Source organism: Pristiophorus japonicus, chromosome 19 (assembly GCF_044704955.1).
Source record: "Pristiophorus japonicus isolate sPriJap1 chromosome 19, sPriJap1.hap1, whole genome shotgun sequence".
Classification (NCBI taxonomy): Eukaryota; Metazoa; Chordata; class Chondrichthyes; family Pristiophoridae; genus Pristiophorus; species Pristiophorus japonicus.
This window is the reverse complement of record NC_091995.1, coordinates 73610785-73629182: the sequence shown is the minus strand read 5'-3', so window position 1 is coordinate 73629182 and position 18398 is coordinate 73610785. Positions and strand designations below refer to the sequence as shown.

The following is an 18398-nucleotide window of genomic DNA, read 5'->3' as shown; positions in this document are numbered from 1 at the left end:
CTGTGCATGAAACACAAAAGGATAGTATGCAGGTACAGCAAGTGATCAGGAAGGCCAATGGAATCTTGGCCTTTATTGCAAAGGGGATGGAGTATAAAAGCAGGGAAGTCTTGCTACAGCTTTACAGGGTATTAGTGAGGCCACATCTGGAATACTGCGTGCAGTTTTGGTTTCCATATTTACGAAAGGATATACTTGCTTTGGAGGCAGTTCAGAGAAGGTTCACAAGGTTGATTCCAGAGATGAGGGGGTTGACTTGAGGAAACGTTGAGTAGGTTGGGCCTCTACTCATTGGAATTCAGAAGAATGAGGTGATCTTATCGAAACCTATAAGATTATGAGGTGGATGCAGAGAGGATGTTTCCACTGATGGGGGAGACTAGAACTAGAGGGCATGATCTTAGAATAAGAGGCCGCCCATTTAAAATAGAGATGAGGAGAAATTTCCTCTGAGGGTTGTGGAGCTATGGAATTCACTGCCTCAGAGCTGTGGAAACTGGGACATTGAATAAATTTAAGACAGAAATAGAGAGTTTCTTAAACAATAAGGGAATAAGAGGTTATGGAGAACGGGCAGGTAAGTGGACCGGAGACCTTGATCGGATTAAATGGCGGAGCAGGCTCCAGGGGCCGTATGGCTTTCTCCTGCACCATTTTCTTATGTTCTTAGTTATCAATCTTAAAAAGTTTTACTTTTTCTACAAGTTCACAACGATGCACTTGGCTTTTTTTTTGTTTTTTTAAAAAATGTGCAAGAATAACATGAAAAAGGGGAGTCCTCAGTTTAATACCCTTAGTAAGAATGTTTTAATTCTTCACAAATACCAAGATTATGGTAAGTAACTTAAGGGTAATAAACATAAAAAGCAAAAGAAAATAATTTATTCACAGACGGAATTCAGGATGACTGCATAAATACAATCTGAAAAATTACAACCTTTCACTGTCTCTGTGGCAGCGCTCCCAATATTTACTGGGGTGGGGTTTTAAAGCAGGTGGTGGTTGGGGGGGGGGGGGGGGGGGGGGGGGAAAGGTATGGTTAGAAAGCCCGGGTTTCCTCAAACATCATGAAGTTTTAACATGGAGTAGATTGGGCAACCGTGGGAGGGCGGAAGATCATGGGAGGTCGAAGATAGAGATGGCGGGAGAGATTGGAGATTGGTGGGGGGGGGGGGGGGGTAGTAAAATCAGGGAAGAGTTATAGATTGTGGGGGAGGTTGTGGAGGTGAGGGGAGTGTTTACAGGTTAGCATGTTGCGGCAGAGGTGGCCCACAAGCAATGCCGTAAAGGCACTTACCTGATGGATCCGGCCCTTCTTGCCTCCTTTAAATGGGTTAAAAATGAAAATTCTGCTAAAATGAAGGCACGCTTAAACCATTAAAAGGTTTCAATGACCGACCCGCCTCCCAAGAGCGGATTGGTTGTCCACCCATCGCCCTTCCTCCGTTAAAACGGGAAGTGGGCGGGTTACAGTGTGGCTAAGTAAACAGCTTGCCTACTCGCTCAGCTGCAGGTATGGGGGTGTTGGTAGAGTAAATCCTACATGGCTATCTGGAGCCAAATGGGAAGAATTCAAGCTGAAGAAAGAACGAGGCTACCCCACCCCAGGTTCCATCAATGATCTTAATTATTCATCAACAGGTTTTATGTCTATTTCTAACAACTAATCTAAAATATGTTAGGGCTAGAATATCCTACTGAGATATACTAGACCTTCACTGAACAGCCTGCAGTAAGATTCCTTTTGACTGTGGACCTGTGACTCAGCACAATGTCCTTTGACCGCTGAAACCTTAGTCTGACTAAGTGCCTCATATGAAGAACAGCAAATACAAAGAATCAAATAATTGAGATGTGCTAATTCTATCCAGTTCCCCATGCATACAACTACAGAACACAAAACTTTGAGTATCTAAATTAGTTGGGTAAGTAGAGGTTAAAATAAAACACGTACATGCACGCAAACATCTCTAACTCTTCCAGATATTTGGGCACGATTCTTACAAAAGCTCCGGTTAATTATTCTACATATAAAAATATATGCTTTGTATCACTCTAAGTTGAATTATATCCGAGATCGTTACAAGGCTATACACGGAACATATTTCCCAGGGTTATCATTACACGCTCTCTCTTCATTTCCAACCACATGAAACTCATACCCTGGCCAGATCAAGATCTGCTTGCTTGCGATGTCTCCAGAATGTAACAGAGGACTGAGAGTGGAGGCGTGTGATGGGTTCACCGTAAATGAAGAGTTTAACAAATACACTCAGCACAATGACCCCATTCACCAGCCAGAGGATTAAGGTGGGAAGCATCCAATCAAACCAGCCTTTGGAATTTTCTACAACAGAAAGAAAAGGCTGCATTACAAAAATGAGAGAAGGCATTTTATTACATTATATGGTACAAATATACAATCAGAAAAGTCTATAAAATGAGAACACTCTTGTGTTAGAATCTATAGGCATTGATTCTAATGCGTGCATTTATCAACGAGTCACAAGAACTAACTGGCATATTGCTACTGTTCATTCTCGCCTCTGGGTCAGAAGGTTGCGGGTTCAAGTCACACTCGAGACTTGTCCACAAAAATCTAGGCCGACACTCCAGTGGACACTCCAGCAGTCTGCTCGGCCCCAGGCCCGCGAGCACCATCGGAGCAGACCGGGGAGTGGAAGGAACAGCGTGGCGGTCTGACTCAGCAGTCTGCTGGTGTGCAAAAAATCCATGCACAGGCATCTTCCACCCTTCAAGATTTAGTTCGGTACTTGGCATATTAGGTCCTTCATTGAAACACCTGTGAACATTTTGGCGTGGAAGCAAGTCATCCTCGAGTCGAGGGACTGCCTATGATGATGAGGAGTAAAGTGTGTGATGCACTGTTGGAGGTGCCGTCTTTCAGATGAGACGTTAAACCGAGGCCCCATCTGCCCCCTCAGGTGGGCGTAAAAGATCTCATGGCACGACTTCGAAGAAGAGCAGGGGAGTTATTCCCGGTGTCCTGGCCAATTTTTATCCTTCAATCAATATCACTAAAACAGATTATTACATTGCTGTTTGTGGGAGCTTGCTGTGTGCAAATTGAATGCCGTGTTTCCTACATTACAACAGTGACTACACTTCAGAAGTACTTCATTGGCTGCAAAATGCTTTGGGGCATCGAGGTTGTGAAAGATTCCATATAAATGCAAGTCTTTCTTTCTTACATGCTATTGAATCTCTCATGGCGTGGCTCAGTTAGTCAAAGGAGAATAAGTTTTGTGGACGAGTTTATCAACCAAATTGGCGGTCTATTTCACACTCTTGAAAATCAAAAGAAGTGCCGTTTTGTGGTTTAATGCCCCATTTTACAATTTTTTGACATTTTTTCTTTCCTCTTTTATTTCCTCCTTTCTCAGTGGAGCTCAGTGGTAGCACTCTTACCTCGGAGAAGATGCGGGTTCAAGCCCCGCTCCAGAAATTTGAGCACACAATCCAGGCTGATAGCTGTGGTCTATTGTTTTATCTGCGGCTTTGTTCTTGTCATTTTTCTAAAAATCATAGTGCCTCCTCTGGAGCAAGTAAGAAGAATAATCATACTGTTACCATTACAGCATTACCCATTGATTTCAATGTACTGGGGTGTGTAGATTCCGGTCAAACGTATACCCACTTTAGAAACTTATCCAGAGTAAAAGGAAGAACTTGCATTTATATAGATCCTTTCCCATTCTCCAGAAGTCCCAAAGTGCTTCAGAGCTAGTAGATAACTTTTTAAAGTGCAGTTACTGTCAGCAAACGTAGCAGCAACTTATCCACAGCACGGTCCCACAAACAGCAAGGACATGGAAATGACCAGCTAATCGGATTCTGGCGGTGCTGCTTGACGGATGAATTGGGCCAAAGCACAGGAGAACTCCCTGCTCTTTGAGGGAAAAGTGTCATTGGATCTTTTATATCTATCTACAGACAGATGGGGAATTGAATTTCATCCTTAAAATGACATCTCTTGACAGTGCAGCACTCCTTCAGTACTGCACTGAAATGTCAGCCTGGATTGTGTGCTCAAATTTCTAGAGCGGGGCTTGAACCCGCATCTTCTCCGAGGTAAGAGTGCTACCACTGAGCCCCACTGAGAAAGGAGGAAATAAAAGAGGAAAGAAAAAGTCAAAAATTGTAAAATGGGGCATTAAACCACAAAACGGCACTTCTTTTGATTTTCAAGAGTATGAAATAGACCGCTAATTTGGTTGATAAACTCGTCCACAAAACTTATTCTCCTAATGGTAACTGAATCATTGAATCAAAGAGGTTTAAAGCAGAGGCCTTTTACAACAGGCGGCTGAACGCAGGCCGGTCCGGCGGCGGGGGAGGGGAGTGGCGAGGGCAGGGGAGCGGACGAGAGATTGCGGAGCGACGTGATTGGGGTTCAGAAGAGCAGAGGGCCCAGGGGCAGCACGGGCAAGCCCACACTGCGACATGTGCGCGCACTAGGTCCGTGCAGCAGAGCTGGTCTCCAGTCGTCTTGGGTAATCCTTGCCACTGTCAAGCCCGTGTGGTGGCTGGTGTGCAACGGCCACCACACGTTAAAAAAATCCACGCACAGGCATCTTCCACCCTTCAGGATGTAGTTCGGGACCTAGAATATTAGGTCCTTCATTGAAACACCTGTGAACTTGTCCCTTTTTGGCGTGGAAGCAAGACAACCTCGACACGAGGGACCGCCTATGATGATGATGATGATGATGATGTTGGTCCACTGATTCGAAAGCAATCAAAAGCAAATCCCACTGCCCAACCTCTCTCTTCCCCCCCCCCCCCCCGCCCTCACCCCAAGAGCCCTGTATCTGCCAGTTTCAAATACTTAAATTGTCCCTTAAAAGATGAAACAGTCTGTTTTAATCACTCATTTGGCAAAGCATTCCATGCTCCAACAATTCTCTGCCTAAAGAATTTTGTTCTAACCTTTTTCATCATTCTTAGTGACAATTAAAGCCCCCCCCCCAATCTTTTATTTGTTTAAATATTACACTGGGAGATAAAGCCTTTGATCTCATTCCAAATACAGTGATACCTCCAATAACCATCCGCATCTCACGTACAGAATAAATAATATAAATTGAATTTAATCTTTCTTGGGCTATAAATTTGTTTAATGTAAGGATGAGACTAGTATTTTTGAACATCAAGGGTGTTTTGAACGCCAAGGGAGTCAAGGGTTTTGGGGAGCGGGCAGGGAAGTGGACTTGAGGCTAAGATCAGATCAGCCCAGCCATGATCTTATTGAATGGCGGAGCAGGCTCGAGGGGCCAAATGGCCGACTCCTGCTCCTAGTTCTTATGTTCTTCTGTTAATGAGTTGCCCAACAATAAGTACAGGACTCCTTCCTCAACCAGCACGATAGTCGGCCTACAAGGGCAGAGGCGATGATAGATCTGCTTTCAAGGAATTAAATAGACCAGGTAGATGAGCCAAGTGTGGATAAGCTCCATGGAAATACTGACCACAATTATTATAAAAATTAGAACACAAGATGTGTTTAGGGCAGATTTTAGAAAGATGACGAGCAAGTTAGTTGAAGGAGAAGTTGGTACCAAGGTCTGTAAAAGCAACAGGGGAACTTTTAAAAAAAAAAAAAAGATTGTAACGGTAAGAATAAAAAGAAAGACGACTTGCATTTCTAAAGTGTCTTTCACGACCACGGGACGTCTCAAAGCGCTTTACAGCAATTAAGTACTTTTGGAGTGTAATTACTGTTGTAAAACTTAGCAGCCAATTTGCGCACAAGCAAGCTCTCACAAACAGTAATGTGATAATGAGCAAATAATCTGTTTTTAGTGATGTTGATTGAAGGATAAAATATTGGCCAAGACACCGGGGAGAAATAGTGCCGTGGGATCTTTTACATCCACCCGAGAGAGCAGACACGACTTCGGTTTAACATCTCATCTGAAGAAATCAAACTTTTAATTAAATACTGAAGGCAAGAACTTTGAAGTCGTGGGACTACTCAATGTATAAAGAGAGGAATATTTGAAGCAAAAATTGGTTATGGCATCCTGTCCTCTCAATCGTCCCATAGTATGCACAATGTGACCACCAGACCCAAGGAGATCTGCCCATTATATACAAGTATATTCCATTAAAGAAGGAAACTACTAGTAGTTTTACGATGCCATCAATAAATAAAAAGAGATTAGAAAAAATTTAAATGGAGGAGTATAACTAATAATATTGAAAAAACTAACGGAGAATATGAGAAAATAAGAGGTTAAGATAGTGATGAGCAAAGAGTACGAGAAGATATGTTAAAAAGCATTGAAAGGGACACTAAAGTATTTTACACGTATACCTGTATCAGTAAAAAGAGAATTGCTAAAAGCCAGATGGGACCTGAGAGACCAGTCAAATTTATGAATGATGATCAAAAATTGGCAGAGAGATTTACTAAAGTATTTTGTTTTTTCCTAAAGAGAAGGATATTCAAGCCGATACAAATCCTGAAGTGGTTGAGAGCAAGATGAGCGATATTGTGATGGATAAAAGGAACATTTCAGATAAATTAGTTAAGCTAAAAGGAAGACAAAGTACTCGGGGCCCGACAGGATACATCCTGGAATATGAGGGAGTAAATTGCAGAGGGCTTAGAAATTATATTTCAGGGCTCTAGAGTGAGGACTGGAGAGTGACCAATTTAAACACAGGAAACAGCTAATTGAGATAATTACAAGACAGTTGACTGCGGTAGGGAACATCTTGAAGCCTCTGATTAAGGATGAAATTGCCACGTTACTAGAGAGAGAATTAAAGTAGCCAGCACCGATTTAGCACAACAAACTTCTTATAATTCTTTGAGGAGGTAACAGACACTGTAGATAGGGGAAATGCTACAGGTATAGAGCATATGGAACTCAGGAAAGCCACACAGGCAATTACTAGAGAAGATCAAAGGATACAAAATTAGGAGAGGATTACAGATTGATTAGAAGGGAGAAGAGAGAGAGGAGGAGTTAAGAGCAGTTTTTGTCCAGTGTGGTGGGTAGAGGTGCGTTAAAAAAAATCCATTCTGTGTACATCAATGATTTGAATGTAGGCCTAGAGGGAACTGTGTGGCTCATTACGAGGCGATATCATAGAAATGTTTAAAATTATAACATTTAGAAGACCAAAGGCAGCTGCAATGGAATATAGTTAAGATGGAGGGGTGGGGGGGGGGGGGAGGGGAAATGGGCTAAAAAATGGAATTCAATGTCAATAAGTGTGAGGTAATGCATTTGAGTAAAAAAAAGTAATTATACGCTGAATAGCAGGCAGCTCAGAGAGTCAAGAGGTTTGGGAGTACAGGTTCACAGGCCATTAGACAGCCCTTCAAACTTATGAAAAAAGATAATGGAAATCTAGGATTTATAGCAAGAAGAACAGAATATAAAAGTGAAGAGGTATATCAAACTTTAATGCTATTTCAGTTAGAGTATTCTGTGCAGTATTGGGCTCCACGCTATAGGAAGCACAGTGAGACTTGAGAGAGGGTACACTGCTGCCTAGTATGAAGAAATACGAATACAAAGACTTGAAAAATTGGGTTACGAGGCTGTAATATATGCATTTGTGAGGATGCTCACAGGTTTGTAGAGTTGTTGGGTTCGGGAAATCCAAGATGTAGCAGGTGGTTGTGAGCCTGATGGATGAACTGGTAATGTGAATGATTGTTAAACCTTTTGCTAATAAACCAACTCGTTCTTAATAGCAATATGTTGCTATGAATTCTTAAGCAAAGAACCCATGAAGCAAATACATCACAGGTGTGATATGATAAGAGTGTTTAAAATTATGGAAGGATGGGACAGGGTAAATAGAAGCAGACTCTTTCCAGTAGTTGAGGGGGTCAAGAACAAGGGATCATAAATACAAGATTTAGAATAAAGGGCAGGAGAAACGTCTCTACACAGACATTTGAGAGACGATGGAATTTACTACCAGGATTGGATAGGTGGATGAAGGGAAATAGGAACAGGGTGGGTAAATATGATTGGAACTATTTGCTCATTTGGAGGGACACGGACAGGTTGGGCTGAATGGCCTGTTTGTATAAAGCTTTATCAAGTGAACATTCTGGTCGGTAAATGGAAAGACGCAACTAGAGTATGGATAACAAACATTCTGCTGCAATAGATCTATTATTACTGAACACTTACCAGACTCAATTCCTAGCATACTCCTGCCATAGTGTCCAGAATCTGCCGCTGTTGTCGAGTAGACTTGACGCTCAAAAAGCGATGCAAGTGGGTTGAAGGAAAGACAGAGAAAAGTAAGGGTACACAGCAAAATCCGAGAGCTATCCAGCATACCGAGAGTGGGGGGCGACAGTGGCTCCTCCTTTACCTATAAATTGCAATAAATACAAGAGTTAGGAACATTATGCATTTGAGCAAAATAAAGTAATTATACTCTGAATAGAGTAGGCTCAGAGAGTAGATTGGTTTGGGAGTACAGGTTCAATTAGGTCGTGGCTGATCCGGAGCTTAACACCATTTACCTGCCTTTGCTCCACAGCCCTTGGTACCCTTGGCCAATAAAGTCTTATTGATCGCATTGCTCAAAGCTCTAATTGTAACCCAGCATCTGTAGCCTTTTTGGGTGGGTGAGGGGTGGAAGAAAATTCCGAAGTTCTACTATATGATTAGCATTACATATTTAAACATTACATATTAAATATTACATATTTAAAAATACAACCATTTGGGTTTTCAAACAACAAATGGAAGTGAGCAAGACTAAGTGAGAGAGGCATAAGATAAAACGTTTTAAATAAAAAATTTCAATGTAAATCTTCGGCGTTCTAATCTTTTTTAAGCAAGTCTTTTTTCGTAGTAACATTGCATCTTCAATAATCTTATATTAATTACAACAAGATCGTTACGAAGTAGAAACACGTGGAAACGGGAGCAAATTTAAATTGCTACTACCATTGCGTCGTCGAGGAGGGGGCTTCCTGGTTCCGAATCAATGGAGCACGGAGAGAAAGTGCCTGGGGAGCCAGAATCTGAAGGTGGTGGTGACATGATCAATAAATGTGATTTGAAGTCATCGGGCTTCAGGTCAACATCAATGTCCAACAGGCTCGAAATCTCAGAACCCTTCAGACCCTCTGTAATTATGTAAAAGGGAAACGAGTTAGTGCTTTAGGATTTAGATTACAGTAGCTTAAATGTGAAATTAAATTTTCTTAACTTTTACATCTGAACATCCTTACTCATGAATGCAATTGAAAGCATCTTTTATAAACAAGGCGTCTCAAGCATCAGTAATATTCAGTAGTACAGATGTGCATAAAGCAGGAATCCAACTGTGTTAAGAAACATATGTAAATGGTTGGCATTGAAAGCCTAGCACTGTTAATGTAGTTATTGGTAAAGGCTGAAGGGAGAAGTGGGAACCTCTCTGTTAATGCAAAGTTGGTACTACTTACTGTTTTTCTGATTGGCTATCTTCAATGCCATGTTCTCTTGTCGTAGCTTGAGGTTGGTCTGTTGCAGGTATTTAATGTAATCAATGGCCTTCCTCAGCACTCCAGATTTGTTCATCTGCAAAATAGGTCATGTTAGTGCTTGCCTGGATTTCCATTCAAATTTAACAAACAGTATTTGAAACTTACTTTCGAAGGAAAGACAGAAAGACCGACTTGCATTCGTACAACATCTTACACATTGTCAGGTCACCCAAATCGCTTTAAATCCAATGAAGTACTTTTAAAAAAAAAAGTGATCATGCAGGCAAATACAGCAGTCGATTTGTGATCAGCAAAGTCCCACAGACTGGATAAACGCCCAGTTTTTTGGTGTTGGGGGGGGGGGGGGGGGGTGTTGGTTTGGGAGTAAATGTTGGCTAGGAAACAGGGAGAAGTCCCCTGCACTTCTTTGAAGTTTGCCGTGGGTTCATCCAGGTCCAGCTGAAGAGGCAGACTCAACTTAACGACTCAAAATGAAAAAGATGGCACCTCCAACAATGCAAATCGCCCTCAGTACTGCACCAATGTATTAGCCCAAATGGTGTGTTGAAGTCCGTAATGGGCTAGAAATCACAACATTATGATTCAGAGGTGTGCGTGCCACCACTGAGCCAAGCTGAAATTTTAATCAGTAGGAGGTCCAATGCAGAAAGACAGAGCGATGATTTTGCTGCGGGTCTAGCAAGTGATAATGAGATATACTTACTGTGAACTAGGTAGGTTTCTTTTACTTGAACTCATTCCAAACCCCTAGTGCTCGCTAACCTACAATGGCTCCCGGTCCAGCAACACCTAGATTGTAAAATTCTCCTTGTATTCAAATCCCTCCATTGCCTCACCCCTCCCCTTCTCTGCACCTCCACCAGCCCTACAACCCTCAGATCTCTGCGCTCCTCCAATTCTGGCCTTTGAGCACCATCACTGGCGCTCATGCCTTCAGCTACCTAGGTCTTAAGCTGTCGAATTCCCTTCCTAAACCTCTCTTTCCTCCTTAAAACCTACCTCTTTCACCAAGCTTTTGGTCACCTGTCCTAATATCACATTAGGTGGCTCGGTGTCAAATTTTGTTTGATAACGCTCCTGAGAAGCGCCTTGAGACATTTACCAGAGTCTATAAATGCAAGTTGCTTTTCAAACTCATTTATAAAAATAATTGAAGGAAAACACAAATACATTTTTTCCAGTTACAAAAGGTTTTAATGAAAGGATCAAATACAGTTATCATATTGCGTGTCCTCCCTGCAGACTGGTGTATTTGCCTTGACCATTCACTTTATTGCTAATTTATTTCTAACAATGAAAGTTGTAGCATCTCGTCACGTTACTATGATACAAATTACATTCATTTGTATCGGTGCTCAAATACAAGCGAAGCTTATCAGACCATTGGGGGAGGGGATTGGGCGGGGGGTGGGGGCGGCGGGAGAGAAAGAGGAGAAACGTTAAAGACTCCTTCACCTCCAAGTCACCATCCTAACTTGGACCTACAATCACCATACCTTCATAGTCACTGGGTCAAAATGCTGGACCTCCCTACCCAACAGCACTGTGGGAGCACCTTCACCACACGGACTGCAGTGGTTCAAGGTGGTGGCCCACCACCATCTTCTCAAGGGCAACTAGTAAAGGGCAATAAATATTGGCCTTGCCAGCAACGTCCACATCTTGAGAATTATTATTTTTTTAAAAAGCTAGATTCAATGGACAACAGTGATGCTGAACTGATTTACAGTTCTCATATTTCTACAGTTTCCAATCCTCAAATTGATAAGTATGGGTCCCCTTTAAAAATCTTTTTCCAATCCTTGCCTTCTGTTCTGAAGTTGCTGCCTCTTGAGAGCCAGCATCTCTCGGGTACCTTATCAAAGTGGCTATACTTCATGCGTGAACCTAAACAATGTACAACATTCGGCCATTCAACCACAGACAGCATCACAGCCAACACGGATACTGTCGTTGATGAATACTCTCACACAAACTTTGACAGTATTCTAGATTAGGATTCAGTTTTTCCCCTCAGGGTGCTGAGGCTAATTACAATATTACTTCTGCTTCAATGTAAGAGCTAAACTAAGCAGAAAATCTGTGAGTCAGAGATTAAACCTTCGGATTACTATGAAATCAATACAAAACCATGTGATACATTTACCTACAAGGCTATTGGACAGCTTAAAGAGGATGATTTAATAAATGCGGTTAGTTTGAACATTGAAAGAAACACAAACTATGGTGTGGGATAGATGGAACACAAGCACTTACCTATACACTATTTTCTCCCTTTAATCCTTATTAGTAGTGACCTTTACAAACAACAGCATTACAATGCAATATTCTGTATAAAAGATCATTCATGCAAGTGACTGACCTTAGCTTCTGACCCCATGACAAGGTCCTTGAGTTCTATGATTTTATCATTGATGGATGACCGATAGCGCTTCTCGATGATGTTGTGCGTAGTTCTTTTTTCGCCCTCCTTCAGCTGCTCCACTGGGACTTTGCCAGTACCAACAATCTGCTTGATTGGAACCTTGTCTGGTCCAACCATCATTGGCATGGTGGTCAAAATCGTTCCATTACTACTGACCAATGTCTGAGATGAAAAACATGAAAGTAATTTGCAACTGACCCACATGTATAAGGCTCAAGAAATTTTCCTTAAAAAAAAATAAGCTTGCATATATTTTTTGCCTCCATTTTAGGTTCCCCCAGCCCTCCCCATGTGACACACCATTCCACCAAACGAACAGGTCGCAACGTGTTCCCAATACTCTTCAGAAAATAGCTAGAACAGAAGCAAGAGTCGCTCGGGGAAATATGCTCTTCAACAGCAACTCCTTCCTAGCTGTGATCGGATATCTCTGCCCTCAGCATGTCCAAGATAGTGTACTTTTGGGAAATGTGGCAGAGGATTTAGGAGCACTATTGTTCCGCTGGAGTTGAAATTAAACAAAGCCAATTTTTACAAAATGGTCATTTAAAATAGCCTAGCAATTCCTCTCGCCTATTGCAACCTTTCTGTCTGTATTTAAGCAATACAACTACAGACCGTGTTCCTCTGAAAAGTTCATCCCTTAATCCTTCAAAGCTCAAAAAGGCCATTGTTTGCACTCCTTTCTCCTCCTTACATCCTCACTGTGCTGAAATTCAGGCTCATTACACTCTCCTACTCCGACTCCTCCTTTCAATGTGGAACTCCTTACCATCATCAGTCTTCCCCTCAAGCATTTGAAACCCAAGCTCAGAGTCATGTAATCACTACATGGGAGACCTCTTCCCCCAGTTCGGGCACTCGTGAGGCACCTGGTTTCCTATTTTCAGCACACGTGAGCAATGTTTCCCGCTAATTGGCCTGGCCTATATTCATCCCTCAATCAACATAACAAAAACAACAGGTTTCTGGTCATTATCATGTTGCTGTTTGTAAGAGCTTGCTGTGCGCTAATTGGCTGCCACGTTTTCTACATTACACTTCAAAAGTTGACTACACTTCAAAAGTACTTCATTGGCTGTAAATTGCTTTGAGAGGTCAGGTGGTCATGTAGGCGCTATAGAAATGCAAGTCTTTCTTTACTTCCTGAACTTTCCAATCATCTCTTTTACTCTTTTCAACTTTGGTTGTTCCTGCACAATGGAACTGGCTCTTTAGTTTAGCTTCTCAATTTAAAAAAAAAATGACAAGCAGTTCTGAAGATTTCATCACCTGATGATCTGAGCGAGATTCCTATATCTAGTGGTATGAGATATTAGAACAGAGATTTTTAAAATACTCCCTCTACCACCAGCACACTGTGGCTACAGTGTGTACCATCTACAAGATGCACTGCAGCAACTCGCCATGGCTTCTTCGGCAGCACCTCCCAAACCCACGACCTCTACCACCTAGAAGAACAAGGGCAGCAGGCACATGGGAACACCACCACCTCCACGTTCCCCTCCAGGTCACACACCTTGGAAATATGATCGGCGTTCCTTCATCATCACTGGGTCAAAGTCCTGAAACTCCCTCCCTAACAGCACTGTGGGAGCACCTTCACCACACGGACTGCAGCGGTTCAATGAGGCAGCTCATCACCACCTTCTCGAGGGCAATTAGGAATGGGCAATAAATGCTGGCCTTGTCAGTGACGCCCACATCCCATGGAGAAATAAATCATAAAATATACATTCAGGACTTTAACAAAACTATGACATTTTTTTCCACTTCCAATCCAAAAAAACATATAATAGGAATGGAAATCAAGTCTATTCAACTTCTCCATCTGAAGCTTGAATCATGACCTGATCTGGCACGCACTTCGACTAATTGAGCCCAAAATGGCCTTGGGGTCCTAATGATGTCATAGGGCCTTGATTTAAATATTGCATAAGCTGGGCACCCTCTTTGGGCTGTAGTCTTGGATCAAGACGTGCCCTGACTAATCTGGTGATATTACTGTCCAGGTGGCAGAAGGAAACCGGGGAGAGGCCCAACTAGGTGCAGCAAAGTCCAAGTGGACTAACTAGATGAACAATGGCTGGACGATGTCATGGTCACGTGCGTACCACGTGGGGCTGGTGGCCGAGGAGAGAGAGAGAGAACTGGACAGCCTGAGGACTAGATCACGTTGTATACATGTTCATCTGCTCTCTCAATATCTCATCGGTAATATCTGTCCTTTGCATCTACTGTCTTAGAATCATAGAATGATGCAGCACAGAAGGAGGCCATTCGGCCCATTGTGCTGGCTCTTTGAAAGAGCTATTCAATTAGTCCCACTCCTCTGCACTTTCCCCATAGCCCTACAAATTTTCCCTTCAAGTATTTATCTGATTCCCTTTTACTATTGAATCTGCTTCCACCACCCTGGTTACTGCTTGTAGCCAACTGCTTTTGAACATTAAAATATGGCACCGTAGTGATTGTCTCGTCGAACTGTATTACAGGCAGACGACTTGGGAGGACCCCAGCACAATGGCAGCACAGATCGTCTTACACTCCCAGCTGTCTTGTTTCCACCGGGTGGTAGGCCTGAAAATCGAGTCCACCAACTCAAAGAATCATACCACAACCACAGCTGTCAAAGCAACTAAATATACCTGTTCCACAGACACCCATGTTCGGACCAGAGGAAAATACAGTGGACACCCACACTGTTTGAAGTTAACACTCAAACAGACCAGTATGAATGACAAATTTCACTATTTTGATGGGCTAAACATCAACATGTTCTTTTGTATACGAAGATCCTTATGGGGTAATCAAACAGCCTCCATCAAATATCAGTATACAAAGTACAGCAAAAAACGCTGACTTTTTAAGAACACGTACATTATATACAGATATTTTGCCCCTCCGCCAATTGGTATCTTGCCCAAGTGGCCATTATGTGTTAGGTGTTGGTCTAGACAATCAATATTAGATGTTTCTTTCAACCACATGTGCATCATAATCAAGCTTGATCCTGTCCTCCACCAACATTCACACAACAGGAGCTGTTAGATTACAATCGGCTCATTTTTTCTCGCACGAGCTTAGGTCTCCTCCAGTCCCCTTGCCAACGCAACTGAGATCATTCAACTTAACAATGACTGAGAACTGAACCTTCAAATCTGCACAACTCAGTCACAGGCCGCCCTTTTTACCAACTAAGCCGCTGGTGAGTTCCAGTATCAAGTTACTTTTCTTTAACAAGTGAAGATGTTACAACATTTATTTCAGATCCTGCACCCGTCAGGAGAGCACGTATAGTCAATAAAGATTGATGATCAAACACAAGGTATTAAAAAGCAATCTCTATTTGAACTGGCATCAGTTTTCTCTTTGAATTGAACGTACTGGGACTTGCAATGCGGTAGTCTGCATTGGAGCGGTCAGCGTGGTGATGGTTGGATTATGCATCGCTGCAATTACTGGGCTGCGATCGGCTTTCAAAGTGGTAAGGACCAACGAGTCTGCCTTTATGAGCTGAGGCTGCACCAGGACCTGGAATAAAATAAAATGCACCCAATGTAACTTTAAAAGCTGGTAACACAGTGTTAGAGACTTTCAGCCTTGTAATTTGTCGATGGAAATACAAGTATCAGAAGCACAGAGAAATATAGAACAATTAGCTGATGTCACAAATGGGAACAGGATCTACTGTTTGGTCCAAAAAATGTAAGTAAAATGTTAAGTTGCAACTGGTTAATGATAGACATTACAAGTACTCTTGGCAAATTTAGGACAGATTGTCAGATTAGGAAAATTCTAGGCATTTGGTGTGTAAAGATTGCTATCCATTTGGTTATACAAAGCTATTTTCGAAGTCTCCTAACTTGTAGGACATTCTGAATCTTATCCCTACACTCCCTTAATGATCAATTTTGTTCGATACAAACATAGCAACAAAAAAACATTAGCTTTGGCAAGTTGAGATTCAAAATGGTGATCCTTCAGGAAACAGATATGGTTTAAAAATTAATATTTCTTCTGAGGCAGGAAACATTAAATCCTGTTTTTTCTAACTCAATGTGGCGGGGGAGGGGGGGGGCGTGGGGGAAAGAAGAGAAAGAGAGAGAGGTACTTTGCATTGAAAGTTGAAAATGTTAAAAAGAAAGCAACAAAAACCACACAGTACAAAAAAAAAGCAGGTGGCAATTATTTTTAAATGAAATAGTTTACATTGGAAGGACTTCTGTATCTATGTGCATCTTCCCTTTGACCAGAACGTAATTCCTCGCATCAAGTAATTTAAGAGGTTTTGAGCACATAATGAGGCAGCAGATAAATGCAGTGTTAGCTTGATTCAATTGGTAGTAATCTCACCTCCAAGTCAAATGATTCTGGGTTTAAGTTCCACTCCAGGACCTCTGTACAAGGGGCCACTAACCCTTTAATCCCATGGGCTACAATTTTGCTAATCAGTCCATATGTGTCACTTTATCAAGCACCTTTTGAAAGTCCATATACACAACATGAACTGCACTACCTTCATCAACCCCCTCTCCGTTATTTCATCGAAGGACTCAGTCAGGTTTGTCAGACACGACTTGTCTTTAACAGATCTGTGTTGACGGTCATTAATTAACCAATGTTTTTCCAAGCGAAAATTAATTTTGTCCCGGATTATGGTCTCCATAAGATTCCCCACCATCGACATTAGGCTGACAGGCCAGATCTCTGCTAATTCCACCTCAGCAACCGAAGATTACCCCATCTTGACCGGGTGACTTTTCTACTTTGTGAACTGCCAGCCTTTGAAGAACCTCCCCTTTTATTTATTTATCCTATCCTGATTTCTCTACCCCCTCCTCCTTACTGTGACATTTACAGCAACCTTTCCTTTTGGAATGTATGCACCAGTGAGTATGCTCACAGGCTGGTTGAGCTGTTGAGTTGGGAGTGGCTTAGCCAGTCACGTGATGTTCACAAGACTCATACAAATCCAGGATCCACGATGAGGCAGGTGGTTTGTAAGCCTGGTGGATGAACTAGGGCCCAGAAGAGCCAAGGTCCCAGAGGCAGCATGGGGCAGCCCACACTGCGATATGTGTGCGCACTAGGTCTGTGTAGCAGAGCACGTCTCCAGTCATCCTGATTCAACCCTGGCCATTGGATAAAGGCTGAGCTCTGTCAAGCCCGTGTGGTGGCTGATGTGCAACGGTCACCACACGTTAAAAAAATCCATGCACAGGCATCTTCCACCCCCTCAATACGAGTTGAGGACTGGAACATCGGGTCCTTCATTGAAACATCTGTGAACTCTTATGGAAGCAAGTCATCCTTATTCGAGGGACCACCTATGATACGGATGAACTGGTACTGTGTAGTGTGATTGTTAAACGTTTTGCTAATAAACCAACTAGTTCTTAATAGCAATGTGTTGCTTTGAATTCTTAAGCAAAGAATCCATGAAGCAAATACATTGCACCTTTTATGAAGACAGATGCAAAGTACTCATTCATGCGCTCAGCCATGCTCTCTGCCTCCACAAAAAATAATTGCCTTTTTGGTCCCACCCTTCCCATGACTATACTTTCACTCTCTATATGGCTATAAAAGACTTGTTCCCTTTTATATTGCCTGCTAATCTTTTCTCATACACTCGCTTCATAGAAACATACAGCACAGGAGTGCCTGTGCCTGGGCTACCTCTCTGAAATCCCTCTCCGCTGCTCTTTCTCCAGAGTCCTGCAAATTTTTCCTCTAAGTATTTATCCAATTCCATTTTGAAAGTTATTGTTGAATCTGCTTTTCAGGCAGTGCATTCCAGTCATCTCGACTCACCTCAAAATGACTGGAGGGTGCAATATGGGATGACCCCAGGAGAGCATTGGAATAGTCAAGTCTAGAAGTAACATAGGCATGGATGAGGGTTTAAGCAGATGAGCTGAGACCGGGGCAGAGACAGGTGATGATACGGAGATGGAAGCAAGCAGTCTTGGTGCCGGGAAGATAGGTCGAAGGAGGCTCGTGTGGAGCATAAAATACCAGCATGGAGCAGTTGGGCCAAATGGCCTATTTCTGTGCTGCAGATTCTATATTTATAATTCTATGCATGTCTACTACCAACGGCCGAGACGATGGTCCGTTGCTCGTCAGGCGCGCGCGAGCTGACGGAAGACGCTATTTTTTTTTTTCCAACATATTTCCCCCAGTGTTTGCCATCACTCACAGCAGCGACATTTTATCATGTGAGTAGTTGATGCGTTTTAATTGGACATCAAGGCGGTGGGATAGGGGCAGAAAAGAAAGACGGCGACAGTCGGTGAGTTTAAAAGCAAAAGCTTGTCGTGTGTGCGTTGAGAAATGGCTGCGTGCTGCATGGTGACGTCTGTTGACGGAGCTGGTGCTGCGTGGTGACGTCTGTTGACGGAGCTGGTGCTGCGTGGTGACGTCTGTTGACGGAGCTGGTGCTGCGTGGTGACGTCTGTTGACGGAGCTGGT

At 42.6% G+C, this 18398-nt stretch overlaps 1 protein-coding gene across 1 annotated transcript in view; it reads right to left on the bottom strand.

Moving 5' to 3' along the window:
* srebf2 (sterol regulatory element binding transcription factor 2) overlaps positions 1-18398 on the bottom strand; it is a 65579-nt gene that overhangs the window by 27494 nt on the left and 19687 nt on the right. Inside the window, exons 4-9 of the mRNA XM_070861608.1 lie at positions 15309-15455; positions 11859-12083; positions 9455-9569; positions 8952-9133; positions 8181-8367; positions 2163-2347 (exon numbers count right to left, since the gene is read on the bottom strand). Coding sequence (XP_070717709.1) covers positions 2163-2347; positions 8181-8367; positions 8952-9133; positions 9455-9569; positions 11859-12083; positions 15309-15455 — 1041 coding nt within the window. The remainder of the gene's footprint in view (positions 1-2162; positions 2348-8180; positions 8368-8951; positions 9134-9454; positions 9570-11858; positions 12084-15308; positions 15456-18398) is intronic.